Raw genomic sequence first — 19328 nt, 5'->3', positions numbered from 1 at the left:
GTGACCCCCTCACCTACATCACCTTCACGAAGTAAGATATTTTAAAGTGCACTACCATACATTAATCATCTTTAGGATACAACTAAAAAAACACTATTACCAGTTTGCTCCAAATCCTGTGCAGCAGTGTTATCTAAGTACATCACCTAGATGAATATGACTAACACCTGAGCGTGTATAATGAAGAAGACTACATCGTTCATTACTTCTTATCTCTTGACCATTAAATAAAATCTACCCAGAATTTGTAGTACCACAATATAGTATAACCATAACGCAATACCATTATCTTCGGTTACCTTTAAAAATCATGAACTATTTTCATATTTGCCACTGTTAAAATAATCAGTGAAGGTTATATTAAGTTCACTAATTAAATTTCTAATTAACATGTGTCATCTCCTACATCACCGAAAGGCCAACATCGATCAAGCGAAGGTTAAGGGACACATAATTTTGAAATTACTTTTTCAATGGTTGTGATTTGTATGGCCATAACACTTGATTTACATACATGAAAATAAAATGTAAAGCTAGGTTTACACTTGCGAGAAATTGCGCGAGTTTACTGTCTGACAGTCAAAATTGCAAGTGTAAACGGGTCGGCGAGCAGTGTCACGAGCTGGGCGGCGGAGTGTCTGACACTTCGACTCGCAGGTCTAAACATGAAACTTAGCTCTAGCAATTTCTCGCGCTCGCACTGTCGCCTGATCAAACCGCGGGAGATATTTCCCGACACTTTTGCGGAAGTTGGGCTGAAGTGCAGTTGTGTTGTCTCTCGAGTCTCCTGTAATTTGTTGTTTTTTGTTTGTTTTTTGTGTCATGTCGTTTTGTTGATGGATGAAGGGAAAAGGATGGAAAATCCCCTTTTGCAAAGTAGTTACAAATGGTCGGACTTGGAGACAAAAAAACTTATTACGTTATATGAAGAAAGCGAAATATGGTGGAATGTGACCCTGAAAGATTACAGAAACCGAGTGAAAAATCAGGAATCTTTGCGTGACATTAGCAAGAAGAATGAATACATCAGAGAATGATAAGAGTCACCTAAAAATAGAGATTGTATGACGAAGATAGTGCATAGATAGTACAGCGCCAAACATATAGCTATGCATGGTATCACTTCAGTGGCACAAATTTTCTCTCAAGTAGATTGGGATGGACAATTTTACTACTTTACTAGTATTAGCTATTCTTATAAAATTTGAAGAAAATTATAATTAAACATTCATAACTTCCTTCGGTCTGGTAATGAATTCAAATATACGATGATAATTAAGTGGAGTTAACCTGGAAGTAGTGGCCACAAGCAGTATAAGCTGAGATTTGTATTTCGGAAGAAATCAGGTTCAGTGGATGATTCCTATATGTTTTCCATTTCTATGTTACCTCTTCCACTAAAATCAAATGATAAAAACAACATCTTATGGCAGAATACCAGGCCGTCTTCGATCAGGTATTGTAGACCCATTAAATTATTTCTGGAAGATGAAAGTTATGAGGTAACTGGGAAAGAAGTGAAAAAGATAAAGGCACAGATATCTCCACTGATGCCCTTGGTCATCGAAATAAACGGGAAGAAATTGTACAAAGTATCACAATTTTGACGTTAAAAGAATCCTGACATTTCAACAGGCATTAGTTGAGTAGAGGTGGAATTATTTCATTGGTTTGGAACAATTCTTAGCGCACTTTCCTGTGGTTTCTCCATAAGTACAAGTGAATATGAGAAGTATGCTAAAAAAACAGAAGAAATGTACATGCGTCATACTCATGGTATTACATGCCTTTCACGATACTTAAAATATAATTCATGGGACAAAAGTGATTGATTGCCCCCATTGCATTGCTTTCCGAAGAGGCCCAAGAAGCAAGGAATAATCATATTCGGAAATTCAAAGAAAATCACGCGCTAAAATACTCCAGAAAGGACACAATGAGAGATGTTTTTAACCTACAATTAGTCACATCCGACCTTATGTTTTCAGTATTAGTTCGTTGCTCCCAAGGCATTGTTATTCCCTCTCGATGGATGCCAGGCAGCTTCTCAGGGAACCAATATTACCTGCGCCTAATGAAATGAGTAATGTTAAAGAGTTGGAGGACGTGGAGTCGGTAAATGTCGGAGATGAGGAGAGTTCGGAGAGTAATAATTATGAAGGTGACTAACGTTTCGCAGTTCATTTTCTGTGAAAAACGCTTTTACGTTTAAATCCTGTGTTTAAGAGCATATTTTTAACTTAATTAGTTCATTAAATTGAGAAAAGCGCATTACTATACAATTTTTTATGATTTTCTTCATATTTCTCAATTGTTAAGTAACATGAAATTATTTTGCAAATTGAATTAATTTTTTTCATAAAAACCACCTTTAAAAGACCTGTGATAGTGATATTTTGTGTTTTTGTCTATAATTTGGCATTTCTGAATGTTTTCACGACAAAAGATCTAAGTTTTTTGAGAAAAATAATTTTGTCCCGCTATATTCGCAATTGGAACCACTGTGCCATCCGTTTGGTTACTGTGGATATTTGCACATACGTAAACAGGCCAATATAACGAATTAAAACTATTATACTTATCAGAGGCAAGAAAACGTGGGGTTATAACTATCAGCCGCTGACTCGCTGATATCGATTCCCTCAAAACTATGTCCTGTTTTTGTACTTCCCTATTGGAAAAAATCAGCCGATTCCATTGAAAATTCCAATTGAAATCAATTGAAAATGCCAATTTTCAATGGAATTTCCTTGTTTTCAATGGAATATCCAAAAATTCAATTGGATTTTCAAATTTACAACTGAAAATACGAATATTCCATTGAATATTAGGAAATTCAATGGAATTCGAAGAAAAGATACAATTGAATTTTCAAGCATTCCTTTGGATTCTCAAATTTTCAATGGAATTCCCAAATATCCTATTGAAATCTCAAATACTCCATTGAAATCTCAAATACTCAATTGAAATCAAAAATACCGTTATACCGTTATTCATATGTTTACGTGCACATGGTTATTGTGGTCAGTTGTGGTTAATTTTTTGCTTGTGGAGAAAAGACTATTTAGTATCGTTGTTATTTAACCTGTGCTTGATCCCCAAAGCGTTGTTTTAGGTCATTCGTGTGTTTCTTCCGTGATATAGTGGAAGTCTTGATGTGATTGTTGTGCTGTAGTGTGTTCATTTAGTAATGTATCGTTTGCCTTCAGTTTTTTGACTGGTAATACTAACGTTTGTGTTTAAAATGTAAGCATATTTATATAACTTAATTATGCGTACGTGCGTTACGTCGCCGACAAAAAACTACTAGCATTGTCGGAATAGTGTGTATCACGCAGGTTTGTTTGTGTGAAGTGAAATTCCCGTGTTCTTGTATAAACATGAGTGACATGTTTCTGTTGTGAAAAACAAGTTATGTTGGCTTCATGTAAAACCAGACGTATATTTATCAGTATTTTAAAGAAACCTTTCTTAGATAAAGACGTGTGAGATATTTGTTGGTGAAGTTGTTATCGCTAATCGCGGAAAAACGTCTTCTTTTCGACAACTATTCAACGTTGTTTGAACTGGTAAAAGATGTGGCTCTCATGGTATAGTTGTTGTTCTGATAATCATGGCAACACTATACAGATTTTCGATAACTATTCATGATTGTGAGAAGTGATGTAAGATGTGGAAAAGCCCAATTAAAGTTTTCATGACACTGCTTCTAAAAATATTTCAACTTTAATTTTTGTTCACATGTTTTATTTATTCAGAATTCGGGATTCGTGAAATTTAGATGTTAAGTATATTCTACCTAATAATAAGTTTACCATATTGGATGTATTAATGTATTTGTATTTTTTTCAATTGAACTGTTCCATTGAAAAGTGACAAATTTCAATGGATTTTTTTTCAATTGTAAAAATTTTCATTTGAACTGTTCCATTGAAAATTTTTCAATTGAACTGTTCCATTGAAATTTGTCACTTTTCAATGGAACATTTCAATTGAATTTTTTCCCATTGAATTTTTCCAATAGGGTTATGGCCCAACAAAGTAGAGCAGATTCTCCAGCTCTGTAGCAGACATCCTGATGAAATTCCTAGAGAGTCGTCTATTTGTAACTCATTTACTTAAAGTCGTGAAAGCTCTCAAATGTTGCCTTCTATCAATCCATTCCTTAACCCAGATACTCCTCTTCCTTATTTTCTGTTTACGTACTCTATGCCAGTAATAAAGTAATACTATTGTAGCGGCTGTTTGCGCACGTCTACTTCGTGGCATTGTAAAAAGCTACTGACCGCGGTACGGGAGGGACCACTTCCGCGAGTTGAAATTGCACCGAATGCTGTCACATGTAAACGGATTTCATACCAACTGTCGCAACTAACAGTGACACTGGCTCGCGCGAGAGCTCGCAAAACAACTCGCGTCCAACTCTCGGGAAAAATTGCATCTGTGAGTTTACACTATGCGACACCACTCGCGCAACTTATGTCGCAACTTTTCTCGCAGGTGTAAACCTAGCTTAAAAGTGAACTCCTTATGTAAGCTGAGGTACCAAAATGCTTATCTTGAAATCGAGGTTAACTTATGTACTTACATGGAAACTTGACGCGACTATTATCATACACACAATATAATTCTACATGCTATTTACTCTAGCAGCAGCACTGATATTAATACTAGCTAATATAGTAAATTTCTTTCCTCAAGATAATATCCTTCAAACAAACAACTTGAAATTTAACGTTACAAACCTTCCCAACTACTGACCGAATGAACTACCATTTGATTCCATGCAAGTATACTTTATATTACATACTATTACCGCACACATAGCAGTTATAATAAAACCTATGATGTAAATACAAAACCATCAACGAAACAAGAACAACAGTAGGAATATCTTCCAACAAAATACCGGTGTCTTCATAAACAACGTCAATCTCAGCGTTTCGATATTCGTTACTCTCATGTTGAAAACCCGCTAAATTTAAATACCGTGTGTTCAAGCCACTCAATTTAACTGCAGGCTTTCCGTTATATAGAATCTCGGAGCTATTAAAAGCTGTTCCACGGGTGATATGGATGATTCCTTCTGCTTCCTTTGTCCTGTTATGAATACGCTCTAGGACGAAATCAACGGCAGGTTTGGATAATCTAAATTTCATTTTTAAACTCCTCATTCTTCGTATAGATCATACGCATTTACTTCGAAGGACCTGTGGTGTGCACGTAAGTTGAAATAATCTATAATTATATCCAACTCCTCGTCAGATGATGACAATGCGTCGGCCATCTTGGTTGATCATGGCTTGATCAAAGAAAATCCACGATCAACTTGATCAAGGATTTTGATCCCCGATTAGCGCTGATTGTCGTTGGTGAAACTCGATCAGTGTGATTTGAGATTATTTGTACGGTTGATCCAAGATCAAGCGTTGATCGGCGTTGGTGAAATCGGCCCTTAGTGTCATATACTTGGATTGACACAGGCAAGAAATGCTTATGGAATTTAAATAAAATGTAAAATCTTCGATAAAGAATTCTGCCATGTCATTTTTGGCATATCAACATGATCTTTTTATTTTTACTCTTATTTTATTTATTTTTAATAGTGAAATAATCCTATTTATTCGAAAGTTTAGTTGCTACATAATTATTGATGGGGACAATAAACCACTTCAAAGCCGATATTTCGTCCCGCGGCACTACGTGGGTTAAGTAAGGAAAACCCATGAAAAAAAAACGAATTATTTTATGTACACATTTGACCGCATGTCTAGAAAAATTGCTTCGCGTATTATTTACTAATTCATAATTCGGTAATGCATATTATCTTCATTTTCCTGAATTCCGGGGAAGTGGGTGGGGGGTGGGGTAGGGAGCCCCCCCAAAGAGTCCCCCTTTATGTGCGGCCCCGCTCCCTCGCATCTATTCCTTCTGCCTCCCAAGTCCAGCGCTAACTCATCTTCCCTCTCCCGTCTCGGCATTATATGTGTGCACTTCGCATGCCTCCCCGCCCACCCTGTCTTCTCCTCAGAGAGCCATGAATCAACCGCAGATCCTGTCGGACTGACGGGGAAACTAAGAGGACTTCCCTTCAACCTTCCTGAGTCCGCCGGAGCATGATTTACTCGCGTGAAGTTTAATCCTTACGGCGTTATTTAAACGGAGCCCTTGGTAGGCATTTTTTTGGGCTCAACGTACGCGCGAAAGGTCACGCTTCAGGTGATTTAATGGGACCGAACCGTGCGTGGTAGTGATTCCCCCGCGTTTATTCAGGAAGTCAGTTATTAATAATGCATGATAAAATAGTGGTAAAAATCCATAAATAAGGAAATGACTTAAAATCAGAAACTAGAAGTTAGACAGATGTCCGAAAGAAGGATTGTTCAATTTCCAGAGATAATGCTCTAGGTATATATCCCTAAAAGCAACAGATACAATTCGAACATGACATTTTAAGTAGTTATTAAATAAAAACAAAATCAAAACGTGATGCAAAATTTATATAGTTATAGTAATAGACATTGAATACATTCTCAAAAATAGCTGAAACATTAAAATAAAAAAATGATAGTTTGATTACTGCTATAACAGGTAACTATAACATAATATTATTTACTTAAGAGTTCCACAGCAAAGGTATATTTACAAGAATTTATGAATATATATTAAGTGAAAACAGGACAAATAAAACGTAATATATGATGTTGGTATTATAAAGAACAGATGTAATTATTTTATACTCCTAAATTCACTGTTGCATGATAGTGAAAATGAATAATTAGATTACTGCTGTAGTATAAATGTATAGAGACTTCAGGTTGAAGGAAGTGAGTAAAAACATAGAGAACTCCGGAGAGTGCTACCGCTAATAAATTACACCGGGGATAACTTTTTGGACAAAAATTACTATCGAAATCCATCGCTTTAATTGCGGCATTAGTGTGCTCTCAAAATAATTATGACAAGAGGAATTATATGAGGGCACGTCACTCCCACTTTCTTTCGAGCTATTGATCTTCTTCCGTGACACAATTTATTAAAAATTTTCTTTAACTACTTCAGTTTCAGGTACTGTAGGGTAGACCTTAGTGAATCTGACGTAGAGAGAGAATACGAGAAACAAATGGTTCTTGAAAAGGTTCATCTAGACAATTCCAAGGTGGTAGCGATAAGTTTTAAACATTCAAGTCATAAAGTTTTATGTGGTAGAATGGGTCCATAATGGTTATAAGAAGGAATTTTGCGGCGTTCTCGGATTTATTTAAAAAATATATGGGAGCCAAATAGTTTTCTTCTGTACTCATTAATCAATACGTCAGTATATCAAGGTGAAAAGATTGCACTCCGTTCTAGGCCGTTATCTGTGTGAATGATACGAGTCATTCTTTGGGTGTTATGTGTTCACGTAAGAGTTCTCGCAGGTATTTGTCTGTTTCAAAATTTATCTCTTCTTTCGTTACGTAAATTAAGTTAAAATAATGAGATAAATAGATAATTTACACCTGACGATAATGATTATTCATTGAAACCCGGGTCGCATTATTTTATAACAGAAGTGTTACTATAAGTAATAGTTTAACCAACCAAAAACTTTAAAAAGGGATATTAGACAGTTAAAATGGATTTATAAACCATGAACCACGACAGCCTCAGTGAGGAATAGAGAAAACGTGAGCTAGTAAACGCTATAAAAAATGTTCAATGCCTGAAGAATGAAAGGCTTCCTAATTTAATTCAACCGAGATAGTACTCAGAAATTAACGACAGCATAGCTAAAGAGGTCCCATTTCTACCGGCGAGAGATCGTGCAAGATCGAAATAGTATTTATCTCAATCTCTCGTTATGCAAATATGGTTACAACAATAAGATAAATAGATAATAATTTACGCCTGACGACGATGATTACTCATCGAAACCGGGGTTGCTTCATATTTGAAGAGAAGTGTTATAAGTAATAGTTTATTTCATTTACTGCCCGCTAGAATAAAAAAATAAATCCTCAAATGTAATGTTAAGACTTGCTAAAAACTGGCTTTTCTCGCAAGAAATAATTGAAAATATATTTTGATGTTATTTATTTAAAACACACATGTATCATTTACTGCATTATTATTTTTTTTTGGCATACATTTTTTTATTTGATCGTGGCTGAATTCTGGTCCTATGACCTTGGAGACCACCTAAAGCTCCTTCTATTTGTTATTTTTGTATTCAGATGTAAAAACAAAACGTCGGAGTAAATAAATTATTATTGTTATAATTATCATCCAACCAAGAAATCTCAAAATGATTAACCACACAGTTAGAAATGATTTAGTTAATTTTCCTCATTCCCTCTGTTCACCCCTTGCTTGTCCACACCTTTTCCTTCTTGTCTCTCAGAATACCACGCTCTGGAACTGATCTTTGCTCGCCCACTCTGCCGCAATTTACGGCGAGACACCGCGGGGGGAAGGAGATTAATGACCGGGTCGCCGGCTTAGGAAGTGACGGTGCGACGGCGCATAATGTCGCTGGTCTACGTTTCGGTGTCTCTCTGCGGGAGAAAACAAGCTAATTTCCAAGCAATCGGCGTTCATGCGTGGCCTCTGGGATGCTATTCATTACGGACCGCTCTCTCGGCACGAAATCCTTCAAACGTCCAGATGCTCGCAGAGCAGACGAGTATTAGACGAGACAGACTCCTATTTTGACCGCGCTCGATCCCTCACCGGTAGAATTGGAACCTCTTGAGATGTGCGGTCGTTAATTACTGTGTATCACCTCGGTTGAATTTAATTAGGAATCCTTTCAGTCTTCAGGCGTTGTGCATTTTTATGGCACCTATACTCTCACGATTTCTCAGTCACGTATTATATTTTTTAAATGAATTTATAAAAGCCAATAATTATTTTCATAGACAATTCTTAATGTTCTCATTAACTCGCTTTGTTGTTTGTCATCTTGTCCGAGTCAAATCTTGCCACTCAATTTCAACCCGCTATCCGATTCAATATATCAAGGTGAAATTTTCGGGACAACTTGGAACAAGATGACAATGCAATATTCAATGCAATAACACATATATTATGATTTTTAACTGTATCTCGATTTTTATTAAGAATTTAAAATTAAATATAGAGGTAAGCTCCAAAAAAAGGCCACCCAAATCCGATAGCGGTGATGCAATCATTTAAAGGAATGAGAATCGAAGATAGCCATGACAACATCTGTTTACATCATAACATCCTGAAGCTCTGCTGAAGAAATACTGTGAAGTACAGTAAATGAATGTTAGATATAAATTGAGTGTTACAACGGAAGATGCACCAAACGATTCTCGTTGCATAAGAAGAGATTTTATTTGAAAATCTGTCAGTCTCATAGAAAATTTACATTATTCTTTTTGGTCCGCGATAAAAACTTTGTTTTTGATTAAAATATATTTTTATTTTGTATTATTATTTTAGATCAAGTTTTGGAATCGGATGCTACTACATATGTCACCAGCATCAGGTATTTAGGTCTTAGAAATTAACTTATTCTCTTTCTAAATTGGAAGTAAAGCAGGTGTATTTGAAATACATTGTGTTGCTTGACGTAATGCACTCATTTCTGTCCGGAAGGGGATGTAAGCGGTTTGCAAGCTTTATATCCTTGGGTGTATGCTTCGCCCAACTCACACGTGTGTGCATGGTGGTGAATCAGAAGGCGTTTAACTTATGCAATTCATTGAGGCATCAGCTGACGTTCCCTTCAATGCTATTAGTGTATGGCACTATTTATAAGCTTATGCATATAAATGCGTGGAAAATAACATAAGCCACGCTGAAATATCTTAAACTAATCCGATATATTTTAGCTTCACCTTCAAAATAGTAGAAGAGTTTATGTGAGTGTATCACTGAATTTAAGTGCTGAAAAAGCAAAATTCAAAGTAAAGATTAATAGCAAGGTCGAACGCAAAAAATTATATTCCTGTAGCTTTTGGTACAACTGAGATAGATCCTAAAGTGTGACTTCGCAAAATGCAGACAGATTCACATGCTATGAACTTAACATATATACTAGGGATGGTCGAATCGGATACTTCGGATCCAAATTCGCTGAAGACATCGGATCTGGATCCGAAATTTTAAATTTATGATTCAGTGAATGCAGCGTCCCATCCGACGGAGTGGGAAGATTTTCGATTCTACCTTCGAATGCGCCGTTGCACTGCGATGCTTGGCCTACTCATTGGTTTTTTAAGTAAGGTAAACATTTTTATGGACTTAAAGGGACATTGACATCATGTGCGTGGACTGTGAGGTGAAACTATCGCGAAGAAATGGAAAATTCACCTCACCCCAACTGAAGCATTTTCGGGTGAAACACAAGTCAGTATGCGATGAGAAAGTGATAAAATTCTGGGAAAACTTACGTTAGGAATATCAAAAATCAGTCAATGGTTCATCCGAAGATTTAAACCTATTTTCATTTCCAAACAGTAGCAGTTTTCATCCTGAACGTGTAACGATTTTATCGTTTTATAATTTGAAAGCTTATAAAAACGATTTTTAATCAGTTAAAGTTTTTAGACGTGTATGTAAATCTAAATAGCATTCCTTTGATTGTATTTACCCAGAAGAAACTTGAATAATTACTTCGTTCATAGCAGACAATTGAAAATGCAATAGGATCCGAAAATATTCGAAGATCCGGCTCCGAAAATCAAGGATCCGATCCGGATTCGGGTCCGAAAAAAATCCGGGATCCGTCCATCCCTAATATACACCTATATTATATTGTTGTAGGGCGCTTCAAATTATTTCGGGGGCTTCGGGTGGCCCGTGGAGTACTAATCCCGTAGAAAAGAATTAAAAGACACAATAAATATCTGGGATTAGATGGCATTTGCAGATTGCTGATCGTGACTCACCTTGTTGACGGCGTTCACGCTGGCGCCACAGTTGATGAGGAGACGAACAGCGTCGGCATGGCCGTGCCAAGCAGCCATAAGTAGAGGTCGCATTCCAAACTGTCGAGCACGACGACATTAGGACGAGAAGGGTAGCATTGGAACGGCGGTTTGAAGTTGCATCAGGGTTCATGAAAGAGAAAAGACAGCCAATTTAAGGTATTAGGCACAAATATGACTATGGTGGTTCTCCAGTCAGTCACTACAATCTAACGATCTGATCGTTGGATTATTCTTCCTCATGGAATAATTCTCCAAGATCGTTGGCACATTAATGGCTTTGCCTGGTTTAGCTTTTTAGTGAGCCCTTTTCGCTTCTATAGCGTTGGGGTGTTTTTCCCTCTCCCGTTTCTTCCGCTCCTTTCCTACCCCAGGGGCGTCGACGGGCTCCTATCGCGGCGGCGCCTCTTTCCTTTTCCCTTCCTCTCCAGCCCCTCCCCGGGTTATCGGGCGCATAAGCCAATGGCTTGGTTCTCGGCCCCGGTGCGTTGTATCCTTGAAGGGCTCCCCTTGAGCCCTCAATCCATGGTAAGTCACTACATATGTTTATACTTAAGCTTCACCTTCATAAGCGTAGAAGAGTTTATGTGTGTGTATGACTGATTTTAGGTGTTGAAATAGCGAATTTCAACGTAAGGATTAATAGCAAGGTTGAACGCAACGCTTTTAAATGAGTGAGAAAAGTCCACAGAGGAAAAATCATTCGCCTTGACCGGGATTCGAACCCGGAATTTTCGATTTCTGGCCGAGTGCTTTAGCCAGTTAAGCTACTGAGGCGTCATTCTCCCCAGCGGAAATCGAGGGATCCGGGTTCGAATCCCGGTCAAGGGGAATGATTTTTCCTCTGTGGATTTTACGCACAATTTGTGCATTGCGGGTGACTCCGTCAAAGTTATCACCGTGGCCAATCCCGGTATACTTAAGTAAGCTTTTAAATGAAATTCGTTATGAATTTAATGAAACTTTCATTTAATTAATTTAAATCGTGGATTTTGTCATTTAATTCATTTAAATGAATTAAATTAAAATCGTTACCAGCTTCCCTGACAACGGAGCGATCCGAATTTTACGGTCTACGAGGGTCGGTCCATAAGTCTTTGGAAAAAGGAATGAAAACAAATTATATTGAGTCAATTTTTAATTATTTTCATGATATTTTCAGTCTTCTTGGAGCAATTTAAAACGTATAAAGCATTATTCCAAGCATTAAAGCCGTCCAAAAAGTAGATTTTCGAGATATTCTCAGAGATTTCGAGACCTTTGTCCGAAACCCATTTCTTCAACTTTTGAAATTATAAATAAAAAAACGAAATTATCGTTGTTATAAATAGTCACAGGAGGCCAAATCTGGCGAATACGGTGAATTTTGTAATAATTGAAACTTTGATTCTGTAACTTTGGCCATTGACTCTGAACTGGTGTGCAAACGTGGATTGTCTTGTTGAAGGAAGAAAAATGTTTCTGCGTAAAATCAGGACGCTATTCTTGATTTCTACCATCAATTGATCCAATAACGATGCGTAATATTCTCCTGTTATCGCTTTTCCCTTTTCCAATTAATCAACGTAGATAATTCCGCATAAATTCCAAAATATCATTGACATGACTTGACCGGCCCATTTTTACATCTTTGCCTGCTTTTGGTCCGTACATTTTCCAAATCCCATTGTTTTACCTGTTATTTTGTCTCTGCAGTGATGAATCTATATTTCATCAAAAAATATGCATTGATGCGAAAAATCCACAGTATTTCGAAGGAAAAGCACCCAAAACAGCCTTAAAAGTTGACCGCACGATTGCGTTTATTCTCCAATGTGAAAAAACGCGGTGGCGGTTTTGCCGTTATTTTTTTCACACCCAAAATTTTCGTGCAAAATTAAAGCAATTGTGCATTGCTACATGCATGTGCATGCCTTACCCATATCGCGCAATTTGATTCGTCTAGCACTTAGAACCATACCGTGGATTTTGTCAATAATTTTGGGGAGTAGACACTTCCACAGAGCGTCCGGAAAAATGTTCACATTTTTGGATTTAAGGCATAGTTTTAACTCATTTACTCAATTGTGAACAATTTCAAACACAGGAGCAGATCTCTCATAAGCTCCATTCTAGTTAGTTTTGATATATTTCGGCGTTAACCCTTTCAAAAACATGTTTGTTCACCGCTCAAAACTCAATGTTATCCATTCTTATAAGCAAACGGAAGTTTTTCACTACAATCGGTGGCAATAATGAAATTATGAAATGGATAAAGCTGAAACTTTAACAGCTGGCTAGTCACGAGAGCTTTTTTTTCCAGTCAACATTAATTTTTGATACTAAGAGATTAATTTCTTAGAGATTCTATGGGCTTTTTGAACGACCATCGTATAATTAGTAAGGTTAATCGAAATTAACTGTTGAGGAGTTAAAACATCGATTTCATAACTTTTTTATGCCGTTTCTCGTGAGTGAAAAGTCACTATTACAATAATAGGGAATAAATAGCTCTGTTCGCATCGTCGCAACAGTTTTTTAAACCAATTAGAAAACAACCAAAATTGCAACTTTTCTACGGGACGAACTGAAGTTTTCTCAGATGTAGCTCCCTTGATCTTAGAGCTCGAGAGTTTTAATCATCATTGGCTAACACTCTTTGGTGTTTATCCGCAGATCTTCTCTAAATTCTCGTATCTGCCGTTCATGGCATGTTGGCGTATCTTCCGTTCTTTTCCTTAATATACTCAATTACTTGATCCACTTGTCTAATATGAATATTTCCTTTGTCGTTGTTCTCTATCTTATCGTTGATAGTCTCCTTCAAACCCTCATGTGTCTTCATGCGGTTCATTGAGTTTTCAGTGTCTTTTTTACAGGGTTTTCAGAAAGCATTTCTTTTCTCGCAGTTGTTCATTGAACTTCTCCCAATTTATCTATCTATTTGATCTTTATTACTATTCAACGTCGCCACGCTTCTTATCTTCTACCTTTGATTTCCCTGCGGCTTTCAACATCCTCTCCTAACTTGTATGGGCAAGTATGCTCCAACTGATGGTTTTAACGAATTGTTTTCTTACTTCTATGTTGAATTTATTTTTGTGATCAACTTCTTACCATTGCAGAAGGGTCTCTTCGCCTGGGTCACTCTCCTATTTCTCACTCGCTTCTTCTGCTGCTCGTTATTTGACCTGCCATGTACTTACTACAAACTCTTTTACATCCTCTTGTTTGGATTGGGGAAGTTGGAAACTTCCTATTGCCATGCCAGAGCATGAATCGCCATGACGATGATGGGAGAATGTGCCATTGTAAGTATGCTTTATTCTGAACTTTCTGATATGACGTTAACCGTTTTGTTTATTGTATCCGGTAGTTACATACGTGTTTTTTATAAGGTATCATCATAAAGAGTCTTTTATTTTTTAATAAATATATTTCTATTACATTATTTAATATCACTGTGATAAAATATATCTCAAGTATGACAGGAGCAATATCTTGGGTACAATGAATTGTAAGGGTGTACTTATCATTGACATGCTGTCATTGTAACAAGGAGTTGACAATATTAATTAATAAACCTTTCTTCATCCCAAATGCATTTTTAGTGTCTTTTGTGTGATTTAAGGAGAAATCCTTACCAGTTGGGATCATAATTGTACAACAATTACGTATTTTTCTTCTTAGACTGGGCGAGTAGATAGTAATTCTTCATCTGTTTTGTCATTGCGCTAATCTATATACATTTATTGGCACAACTATGACCGTTTATTGTTGTTGGATGATAACTATTTCTAGGCTTCATTTAAGTGTACGCATGCAGTATGGAATTTTTAAAATATATTTTTGATGCCATTTTCCTTATCTTATTTTAATGGGAACGCCTTAATGTTTATCGGTCGTACCTCGGTATCTTTTTCATCTTTGGGAGCTCTCTTAAACTCCCTTTACTCTGTCTTCATCTCTACTTTCGTTCCGGACCTGGAGTTTGTCCTCTCATCTTTCCGCGTGGGCGATGAGCGGCTAGAAGCGCGGTTGGCCTTACCCCTCCTCAACCGCCCCCATTCCGTTTCTCGTCGCTCCGCATCCCTTGAATCTCGTTGGACCCCAATTAGTGCGAACTCCTAAGGTTTTTTCTTTTACTTTTATGTATTTAATCCCGCGGCGCGTCCTTTTCCTCGGAGGATTATTTCCATCAGCGAGGAGGCTGCTCGTTTTAGAGTTGGTTTGTTATTTCGGGGGAGAGGTCAACGACTAGTGATTCCATTTGAAGCCACTAAGATACGGATATGTTTGGAGTAAGGCTGGGTGTGCTGGGTAATCCGGCGGGGGTCCCTGAAGGCTCTGAACACAAAAGGGGCTTTCTGTAAAATATCCTTTTCCATTGGACTAAGTGCTTCGTCCCAAATTGAAGTCAGAAATGGCAATCCATTGAAAAACTTCGTCGCGGCGTGTCTTCTACTCTCGATATACATATAAGCATCAGCGGCTTTCTGCCTCTTAGGATGCTAACAAAATTTAAAAGGCAAAATGGATCCCTGAAGAGTCTGATTGGTTAATTTCGACGATGGTGTGTCTTTGTTTCCGTTGGAAAATTTATTTCCATTAAATGTAGTGCTAACGAAGAATGAAAAGTATCAGGACTATTTTTCAAAAATATATTTAGAAAGATTTCACTGGCTAACGCTTTCCATTGTTCATAGTAATAATATGTTCATAGTAAATAACTGGGGAGTTCAGTGTGAGGCTTAGGAAGCCTCCGGCTACTGTGCTGCATTTTTCAGCGCTCTTGTTAATATTTAACCTTAGGTTCCACCACATTGGTTCCATATTTTTTCTCTTATATTCGTAGTCTTCCTCTAACCTGTCGTCTTATTAAGGAGTATTTTATCCTTGACCCAGCGCGATGTGACCATAGTTGAGTATCATCGCGTTGTTGGCATGGTAAACTAAATACGCTCTCTAATTGTTTGTCATCTTCGCATTACTTATTTAACATTCACCGGGTAGCACTGGAAATACAATAGTGTGACTGTGAAAAAAATGTGAAGATTAATAGCAATGGAAGTGTAACCAAATTACTCGAAAAGAAACACATCCATTGAAGTAATAACGAACATAATAGTGAAGTAAAGTGCTACAGTATTTCATGGAGGAGAGACTTAACCGAGTTTTATCAAAGATTTTCAAAATTTTATTTAACTTTAATTTTGAAAGATATATTCCTCCATGAGTTGAATTATATTCCAGCATGGGTTGAGTTATAATCCCTCATGAGTTGGATGAGATCTCACCTTGTCTTTGGCTTCTATGTCACACTTGGCAGCAATAAGCATTTCCATGATCTCCGTATTGCCTCGCGATGATGCCCAGTGTATGGGAGCCCGGCCATACTGTTGAGGAAGAAAGAGAAGACATTAAATTCCTGAAGCTCAAATAATTGTATTTAATGCTAAATATTTTAATAGAGGGAGTGGTTCAACAGTGGAAACATGTTTAAATTAGGTTATAATATACCACGAGTTGACTGTCACCACTCCTACAGGCTTACTAAAGAAGCAGGCCAAGAATTTGATGCGGTCACCGCTAGCCCACAGTACTTCCCAAGCTCTAAAGGTTATGCTTCCACATTATCAACAAGCTTCCAAATTTGCACCAGTCCTTCTACATATTAAATTATAAACATACCAAACTTAATTAAAGGCCATGAATGTCATAGGCTAACATTTGTCTTTTAAGTTACCACTTGGTTGTGAATGGAAAAAAAATGTCTGTGAATCTAGGTGAAAATTGGTGAGAAGGTTAAAGATTGATGAATCAGCTCAAGTTTGTTAAAATCAACTTCTTGTTGGCGTTGTAGTTTAAATTATTGCCTGGAAAACCAATGGTTTTTGTTTTATTTCCCATTCGAGTAAAATTTGCTTCTGGGTATTTAATCTGAATCCAATAGCAGCGGATGAATTTTTTCTCATTACAATGTTTACGAATCTCTCGCTGCCAAGTCAAATAATGATTTTTCTGTTTAATAAATGGTGGAAGGATTTTTCTCTGTATAGTATAAAATTATATTCAAGTATAGAAACGGATGACATTGAAATTGTACCATTTTACCAGGAACATGAAGTATTCATTCTTGCTTGTCGTAAATCGCCATCGGTTTCATTGTCGTTTATTTTCAAATAGAGAGTAAAAATAACTATAATTATGCCTATTCTTATTGGAATATTATTATTCTTGGGCTTTGACCCGGGTTTATGTATCTATGATAGCCTCCATAAAGACTTCAAACCCGGTTTAAAAAACACAGAATTCACTCGAATAAATCCGCCAAGAAAGCTTAAAATATTATTTGCATCAATTCGTGTTTGACGGAGGTATTAAATAAAAAGTTGTGTTCTACAGCCTTTACTCCATAAAAATACCATTAAATCTTGAGTTTCTTTTTTTGTTGAAAAGAAATAATTTCATTATTCGTTCGTAAACCTCACTTTGGCCGCATCTATGAAGTTCCACCCTGCCGTATTTTCACCTTCGCTTTGAGGCGAAGGAATTTACTTGACGTATTCACAGGTAAAAAAACTGCACATTTTGGAAATACTGGAAACTGGGATATTTTGCTGGAAACAAAATTTATTGATATCTGCAAAAAATGGCCTCATATTTAGGGTTGTGCGAGACTATCGACCACCCGAGAGTCTCGACGCTTGAGACGAGACTTTCATTTCGCGGCATTGTAGGGACGAGGCTCTCGGCGCGGCTAGAGTCTCGCCTGGGTCCAGAGTCTTGACGAGACTCGAGAAGTCTCGCCCCTTCGAGATTTCTCGATACCCGTCGAGACCTCCGGGTCCTCCCAACAACTAAAACAATTTCTATTTTAGTTCTCTATTTTAGCACTAAAAATAATTTAACTTAAGGATTATTTAAATAAATTTTAAATCTTTCCAAAGCCAAAAATAGTTTTAATAAAAGATGGAGATTGAAAATTTAAGAATTTTTTATTATTTTACTCAACGAAATTGACGGGTAACCATAAACTTAGTTACCATAAATAAACATTTCAAATAGGTAAATGAAAATTCTATAGAATTATATAATATCTTCTTTTTTATTTACAACTGAATATTTATTTTTTATTATATAATTGTAATATGAAACATTAATGTAACCTTTTCATATATCTATGTATCAAAATCATGTGCTCATTTTTATTTTATGCACTGATAATGGTTTATATATAAACCGTGAAGTCGGAAAAAACTTCATTTCACTTTAAATACCTACTCTCCAAATTTAATATTTAACATAGAGATAGGGAATAAATTAAAAAAAACTTTTCTATATATCTCGTTGGGAATTCTATTAGCATCATGCACTCATAAAAAAATGGATGTGTAGGGTAACTTATGAAAAAAATATTTTTATAGTTTTGAATAAATCCGTAAAGGTCGTAAGGGATACCTTACTAAACTCAATTATCTATTGATTGTGGTATTCATCGAAAATTTTCGCCTTGTCCGGGAGTCTCGACGGGTGTCAAGAAGTCTCGAAGGGTCGAGACCTCTTTAGTCTCGCCAAGACTCTCGCCGGGCCAAGAGTCTCGTCCCGACAATGCTGAGAAATGAAAGTCTCGTCTCGACCGTCGAGGCGAGACTCTCGCACAGCACTACTCATATATCATATACCTACACGCAAACTTTTTGCGTGTGCATATCTTTAACCGTTGGTCATGTTTACCCAAGCTAAGCTTTATGTCCTCCTCCAATATCTTTATCCATTGTGTTTATTGAAATGACAAAGTTGAGCCGCGCCACCTCTTGTGGTGACTAAACTTTCGGTTGTAGTTTTTCTCTTGTTTTTACTCCGTGGACGGGAGTGAATTTGTGTTTTCGTGAGTCTTTCTCCGAGCGTCGTGCAGAATCAGGGATGGCAATAGAAAATAAACGAAAGTCAAAACCAGTAAAATGTCAATAGTTTCGTTCCCGGGAGCGAAATGTCGAAACGAGACGATATGGATTTAATTCCGGGGAGCTAAACTCAGGGCCGAAACAAAATCGGATTCAAAACTTCTTCGGGTCGAAACTAAACTAAAACTCTGGGACGAAACGAAACGCAGACAATGTTTCGCAACGGATGGACCACGTGCTTCACCTTCGAGCGGTTTAGTTTCGACCCACTTACCGAGTACGAAGTATAGTTGAATGAAGTAGAGGTTCGGCCTACCGCCATTAGATGCATGGGGAAGTCATATTTTACCACTAACAGGAGTACGGTGAACACAAACTGGCCATTCAATTCTTAAGCTCGATGTTTTAACCTCTCTACACGTATGTCAAACATAATGGTTCGAAACTATTCCCTCTTTTCCCCCTCCACTCAACTCTTGGAATCGATACATAACTTTGAGCA

The 19328-nt window shown here is 37.1% G+C and overlaps 1 protein-coding gene across 6 annotated transcripts in view; it reads right to left on the bottom strand.

The window, feature by feature from the left end:
- Window positions 1-19328, bottom strand: part of LOC124167291 (ankyrin repeat and death domain-containing protein 1A-like) — a 461220-nt gene that overhangs the window by 46482 nt on the left and 395410 nt on the right. For all 6 annotated transcript variants that reach the window (XM_046545218.1, XM_046545219.1, XM_046545220.1 and 3 more), the window contains exons 4-5: window positions 16217-16315; window positions 10902-11000 (exon numbers count right to left, since the gene is read on the bottom strand). In XM_046545218.1, the coding sequence (XP_046401174.1) occupies window positions 10902-11000; window positions 16217-16315 (198 nt within the window). The remainder of the gene's footprint in view (window positions 1-10901; window positions 11001-16216; window positions 16316-19328) is intronic.

Source organism: Ischnura elegans, chromosome 10 (assembly GCF_921293095.1).
Source record: "Ischnura elegans chromosome 10, ioIscEleg1.1, whole genome shotgun sequence".
Taxonomy (NCBI): Eukaryota; Metazoa; Arthropoda; class Insecta; order Odonata; family Coenagrionidae; genus Ischnura; species Ischnura elegans.
The sequence above is the reverse complement of the archived record's forward strand: the minus strand, read 5'-3'. Positions and strand labels throughout refer to the sequence as shown.